This window comes from Ictalurus furcatus, chromosome 8 (genome assembly GCF_023375685.1).
Source record: "Ictalurus furcatus strain D&B chromosome 8, Billie_1.0, whole genome shotgun sequence".
Lineage (NCBI taxonomy): Eukaryota > Metazoa > Chordata > Actinopteri > Siluriformes > Ictaluridae > Ictalurus > Ictalurus furcatus.
In genome coordinates this window covers 25,812,936-25,819,925 of record NC_071262.1, presented here as the reverse complement: position 1 = coordinate 25,819,925, position 6,990 = coordinate 25,812,936, and the positions used below count along the sequence as shown (strand labels likewise).

At 37.7% G+C, this 6,990-nt stretch overlaps 1 protein-coding gene across 1 annotated transcript; it reads right to left on the bottom strand.

Moving 5' to 3' along the window:
• Positions 1–6,990, bottom strand: anxa5a (annexin A5a). Its single transcript, XM_053631931.1, has 12 exons — positions 6,979–6,990; positions 6,798–6,882; positions 5,815–5,909; positions 5,225–5,338; positions 4,037–4,127; positions 3,071–3,150; positions 2,176–2,226; positions 1,786–1,879; positions 819–914; positions 668–726; positions 451–573; positions 1–158 (listed from the first exon to the last, which is right to left on the bottom strand). Exons 1-12 carry the CDS (start codon positions 6,988–6,990, stop codon positions 99–101), a joined length of 960 nt encoding a protein of 319 aa, XP_053487906.1. The 3' UTR covers positions 1–98.

Here is a 6,990-nt window from a genome sequence, read left to right as displayed (position 1 = left end):
TATAAAATAGTTTACCTATGGCTAAGAATGACAGAGATGATAAATAGGAATAATGAGCAGATCTAAGCAAACCATATGTTAATAAATAAAAGTGAGAATTAATCATCTCCACCACAGAGGTATAGCAGGGCTTTTCCATAATCTCCATCAGTGTCATCCTGAAGACAAAGAAAAACACAAAATCAGACATGAATGTTGTATCCCTTTAGACTTTCTTGTCATTTTATCCTGCTGTCCTGCTTGTCATTTTATCCTGCTATGAAAGCAATAAGACTGCTCCTACTTCAGCACTTCCAGTTCACACCATGCTCTACCTTGACCTTCTACACTGACTTTTGCTTAAGTGTGTGTGTGTGTGTGTGTGTGTGTGTGTGTGTGTGTGTGTGTGTGTGTTGAGGAGGGCGGGGAGAGTAATGTGAGAGTAATAAGGTGTGAATGTGTTGCACCTGCCTGTATGGTACGGTACAATGATTCTCCATACATCTTCTTGTACTGGGCTCTGATGTCCAGCATGTCCTCCTCACTCCTGGACACCAAGATCCTGATCAGAGTCTCGTCATCAGTGCCGGCACGCTGAGGAAATTAGACAAGCAAATAAAACACAGACAAATTAACAAAAAAACAACTGGTGCTATTTTCCCAGTGGAACTAAAATTGTGATTCCTACCCTCATAGAGTCACGTAGGCAGTAAGCAAAATATCCTGGGACACTTTTCACACATTTCACTGGGAAGAAAAAAAAAATGAAGAAAATTCATTTCCATTCCATTCATCAACATATTCCACTTTATTTTTATTCTTATTTGCATTTTTCTTACCCACTGCTATGAGCAATGCCTCAAGGTTGCCAGTAAACTCCCCGCAAACGCTTTCTTCGATGTCACAACCGGCTATCTTTTTATACACATCGAACACTAGGGCAAAGAAGAAGGAACACTTGTAGCATTTCTACTATTCAAAGAGTTTGTGTCCTAGCATTAATAAATTCAGTACAGTTGACTAGACCATCAATATTTTTGCAATACTTCAGTGTTAACTATCAGTAGTAAAGGTTCAACCATGCTACTACAGTTTACATTCACTTTAATGTTTTATAGTAGCTGCTAATTCTCTCTCTCTTTCTCTCTCTCTCACTATATATATATATATATATATATATATATATATATATATATATATATACTTATACACACATTGCTGTTGAAATCTCAATTCTGATTGGCCAGAAGGTGCTGATTAATTTTCTATAACAGCAGCTCTGGCATTAGTTCTGGCTGCAAGGCAAATCGTAGGTTTACATCAGTGTGCTCTTTCTAATATGTTATAATTTCTATCATTTGTGTGGTTATTCAAGTATAGCCATTCATATGCTGATGTTTACTGTATGGAGATGTTTATTTATGGAACAAGTCTTCCAGGACTTTTCAACAGTAAGAGTTACACCACAAGAAAGTCTCGATCGATGTTTGACCAACTTTGTTTCAGGAACCATGTTAGGCCATTAGTTCACAAATGATGACGTAGAGAAGGACTATTTGAAGTGTTAGAGTTCATCTTGCTAGCCTATTTACACATCGTTAGACAATACGAAGATTTTCTTGACATTCTGACATTTTTCCGTAATAATCAATGATAATCGATACCAAAGTTTATATTTATATTGCCGCTTCGATTTGATTCATATCACTGCCACAGTTTTACTATGTTATATTATTGTAAATATGGCTGTTATACTCTTGACCATTACCATTCATTCAGTATTTACACACACACACCTGCAATTACCTTGCCTCAGGTGCTCGATGCTCCTCTTGCCCAGGATCTGGACGAACTTTTCTTCATCTGTGCCAGCTTTCTTCGCACCGGCGGCAAACAATTCCTGAAACACGACCAGCAAGACATCTGTAAAGTAAACCTGCGCATCACGTTACCTGTAAGTTCACCTTAAAACGTGTCACACCTCTGTTGTATCACATACTAATAAACAAAGAACAAAGAAAGCATCATTATTATTTGAATATCTTGATTTTGTATAGAGGTTCATCTGTAGATCTATACAGTGTTTTTTTTTTTAGAATCCACATGACCTAGGATGAGCTTTTTTCCTCTTTCCTATTATTGTTTCGTTTAGGTGAGAGAAGACAAAAAAAGCAGACATAAACATGATCTGTTTACCTTGGCGTCTTTCTCTACTCGGCTTTCATCCACTCCCTCCTCCCTCTCTCCCTAAAGAGAACAAAAGCACATTAAAAGTCAAGACACTTTGCAAGGCAAGACCGATATCAACCTGCAATTCCTCATTAGACAGAGCTGATGAGCTTTGTACTCAGCTTTACCTGGCAACCCGTGCGATTGAGTTACCAGCCGTTTACTCTCCAGATGCAATTAATCCTCACGCTTGCACCACCTTTAGAGCAGTTTTAATCAGATAGTGGTGAGATCATGGCTGATCTTGTGTTATCACCTATCTAACTGTTTCCATGGCTTCACTCTATCATCTCTCATCTTGACCATCTTGACCTCCGTGCACGAACTAACTGTAGCTTGACCTTCTGCCCTTGTGTCGCTTTCTGGTATCATTCCATTTGCATTGTGTTTAATTGATGCTTTTCAGCCAAGTCGATGTGTTAATTATGCAGCTTAAAGCATATTAGATGGGAATCACCATGAAATATTCAGTAACTATTTTGAAACTAATATGACAAGTCTGTCATTTCAAGAGTAAGGGATCTCCACTAATGGAAATTAAAGGGTTAATCAACTTGCTCAAGGACACTTGACGTCACGTGAAGACTGGACACTTGCAACATCTTGTATTTCAATTTCGTTGATGCTTTTTTTTTTTCAAAACAAATGAGACTTGATACAACTGAGCAGTTGAGGGTTAAGTTCTAAGTCTTGCTCAAAGACAAAACCTTGGCATCTTTGCAGTGTTGGGATTTGAACTCACAACCTTCCACCCGCAGCCTAAAACCTTAAGCACTGAGCCACTACTTCGTCCAAATCATAACCTCTTATGGGCTGTGAGTGTATAATTTAATATAAAAAGAATTAACATCACATGATTTACCTGTAAAAGCATAAGCAGCAACCTCTGGTAATGTCCAGACGTATCTCCCATGATGTCCTTCTCCAGCTTGCCTCCATGCTCTAGGTTTTGAAACACGAGAGAAGAACAAATGATTAACGACAATTCAAACCATAATGGAGCCGGACGGGACATATCAGAAGGGCTCAGAAGGGTTTTAAAAAGCTTCCTCCGTCATATTTTCCATTGGTGTATAAGGAATGGCTTTTCCTTCTCATGTTTCTGGATCAAGTGACACACACTGGCGTCTGGTGGCTATGAATGCACACAGTGTCACAGTGGGTTTCTCACAATGGAATAATAGAAACTCTAGCAATAAATCTTGGAGCCTACTTGAAAACTCGCACCTTGTAATGAACTTCTAACTGACAGTTTCATCATTTGGACATTGTCACATTGATGCTTTACAGAAATCCAGATGTAGCCTAGCTCTAGATCCCTAATCAGAAAGCCATTAGGGAAAAAAAGGAAAAAAAAAACATCTAGAGATGATGAGAGGAATGGTGGCACTGCTGTTAGTGGTCTTTGAAACTGCTCAGCTCAATTAGAAATCATTTAGGATAAAGCATCTGCCAATTGAGTAAATATGAGAAACCTTAACTGGACACATTCTCTAAAGGAAACCCATCCTCTTCTGAGTGACATATGGTAGTGGGATTATAAACATATTATAATATACATATACAGCATAATATCTTTCTCAGGTGTGGTAAATCCTCCAGGTACTCTGGTTTCCTCTCCAAGTCCAAAGGCATGCATTGTAGGCTGATTTCCATTAACATATTGTCCATAGTGTGTGAATGTGTGTGATTGTGCCCTGCGATGGGTTGGCACCCTGTCCAGTGTGTCCCCCTCCTTGTGCCCCTAGTCCCCTTGGATAGACTCCAGGCTCCCTGTGACCCTGTGTAGGATAAGTGGTATAGAATATGGATGGATGGTAAAGATTACCTTTTTTGTATATCTTGATGATCTCCTTCATCTGCTCAGGTGTTCTGGAGGCCAGGATCTCGATCAGAACTTTATCATCAGTACCTGCTCCCTATAATATATTACAGAAGGTAAATAATATTAAAGCTAGACACTTGTACATTACAACCGTACTCTAGTTTAGATACTATGTGATTTTTAAAACACATATTCTTATAGAACTTTCAAAATATGTTTTTTGAAATGATATAACCATTATAGGAGGACCGTTTTTGTATGCAGACTGGACAAAGTGACAAAAAGAAAGAAAGAAAGAAATAGTTTATTCTTAGTGGTTTTCTATATTTAAAAAAAAACAGAGAGCTGAAATATCTAACCTGGGACAGAACATGGGACAGGACAGAGTTTTTGCATCTTATACCACAGCATGGTTGAATTCTCAACTCTGAAGGTGTTGATTAATTTTCTATAATACTAGTAGTCCTTGCTACAATTCAAATGACAGGTTTATATTAATGTACTCATTCCAATGCATTACAATGCAAGTCTAATTAGGGAGTATTTTTTTTTTTGTATTTTTTAAATGTGTTGTCATTCATCAAAGAAAACAGTATAGTCATTTATTTAACATTTATGGAAGGAGTCTTCAGTGGTAGCACAGTCAACAGTCAGTATATTTTCCCCTTGGGAAAGTATTCGGGGAAGAGGAGTTGTAACATGACAACCTTTCTTTTTTTAATTGATAATAGGAATGGTTAAAAAGCACCGGTTTTAGGAATAACCAATAGGAATGGTTAAAAAGCACAAAGTGTAGTTCATTAATACGTTAAAAATTGTAATCACTGAAATCAAATCGCTGTGGTATTAGGGGAATAAAATAAATAAAATACTATGGGATGAGCTGTTATTGGAAAAAAAATAATCCATTGCACGCTTCCGCTTTTCTGGATTATTTTCCTTATAACTGCATTTTTCAATAATAATCAACCCATTGTGATTTATTCCTTAGCTAAAATAGAAAAGCTGATCATCTGCAATATGCCATTCGGTGGTGAATACATTTTATATATTTGTTCAATCTGGATATCTTGATGCGAGTAAATGTTTTATATCGTATTTTAAATAACATATAATTATATGGTCTCACATAGTTTTTCAAATAATTGAAAAGCAAAAAAAAAACCCAGAAGTGAGAGTATTTGAGAGCACCTTGATGGCCTTATGGAGCAGATCTGCATCATACACACGAGGGGGATACATCAGAGCCATGATCAGGTCCTCTAACTTCCCTCCCAGCTCTGACTTCAGTTCTTTCACCAGGTCCTAGAAAATAGAGAGAGAGAGAGAGAGAGAGAGAGAGAGAGAGAGCGAGAGAGAGAGGCTGTAAAGATTATATATAGTTATTGACTGACTGCAAAGTAATTGAGGTCTTGGCTTGACAGCCCTGTTAATAAAGGTTCCCTAGAGAGTCATCCTTCACTAACGTGTACAGCCCAGGGGGACTGAAACTGGATTCTTTAGTTATTGATCACATTCTTTTGCACTTGCACAATTTTAAATGCATATTATTATATAGTCCTGACTTCAACAGTTAGCCTCCTTCAGTATGAATCCGATTTAACCTCAGCAAACACTATACAATACAGAGGATCAAACTCAGTCAGAGTCCTTAACATACTTAAAAGCCAATCGCTGAGATTTACAACTAAATATGTTAAGTTTAAGATTGCTAGATGAAATGAAAGAAACACATTAGGATCAGCGATGAAGGAATGAATGTGAGCATGAGCGTGTCTCACTTTGCCATGCGCTTTCTTATACGCCGCCTTGATCTCTTGTCTCTGGTCATTGTTCCGGGCGGGTAAGAGCATGAGGATGGTGTCTTCATCAGTGCCTGTGCATTGTAACACGCAGAGTTAAGAATGACTAAACCATCTCAGACCATATGTAAAAACATGCTGAGCAGCAGTTACATATTTGTAATGATCACAACAGTGCTGGGAAAAATGGTTGCAGCCGAAAGAAATTTCCTGACACTTATTAAACACTTATGAGACAACCATGCACACTAGTGCACCTATTCCTTTACCAGCAATATGATGTTATTATATACTGCTGGTTGAACGTTTCTGAACCTTATGGTCAAAAGCCATAACAGCAATTAATGTGTCTCGAGGACACATCATTCTACAACAGTACTTGTAACTAGAAATGGATAAAAGTAATCCTTTAATGTCATTCTTTAATAAACTGTAATATAAGTGCAATAAAACTTTCCCTGTGCAAAACAATAGGAAAATAATAAGGACCTCATTGCGTTCTACTCCTCACATTTCACGTATCATTTTTTATTTACTAACCTATTATAATGAATTTAAGAATTAAATGGCAAGTTGTGCTGTTATTAATTAGTATGCAAATAGTGTGAGTCATTCTAACACACACACACACACACACACACACACACACACACACACACATACAGTGAGTAACAGAGTCTGGTAATTACCACACTTTAATAGATATAGATGGCTGATTTTGGGTGAAGTAAGAACAATGAGATCATTAGTCACTGTCTGAACTTTTTACCCTTACAGACATGCAGCCTAGAGTTACTTAGAATTAATCAGTTGCTGCATTCATGTATTTTCACTAGAAAGAAACACTCATACACAGAGAGAGAGAGAGTTTGACCTTTATATTTGACGTTAATGGAATACGTGATTACAGAACCAGCTTGATAAGCTCAGATTGTCCATCAGGATAAATATAGCTTCCTCACCGATTCCTTTCATGGCTTTTCGTAAGATATCGGCATCCTGCTTGGCATTGAAGTGCACAAAGGGTTTCACACTGCCTCTGTAAGCCTGAAGGACAAAACACAACCTGATCACTCAACATAGCGAACAGCAAATCACTCATTTCTCGAAATCATTTCCAACCATACAGCAGCTATGTTTTACCTGAGTAGCCAT

Bases quoted from the DNA above. Each gene is read 5' to 3' on its own strand.
- anxa5a (XM_053631931.1), bottom strand. The intron at 2,227-3,070 runs GTAAATCATGTG...TGTTCTCTTTAG, and splicing joins TGCTGCTTATGCTTTTACAG to GGAGAGAGGGAGGAGGGAGT. The intron at 1,880-2,175 runs GTAAACAGATCA...GTCGTGTTTCAG, and splicing joins GAGTAGAGAAAGACGCCAAG to GAATTGTTTGCCGCCGGTGC.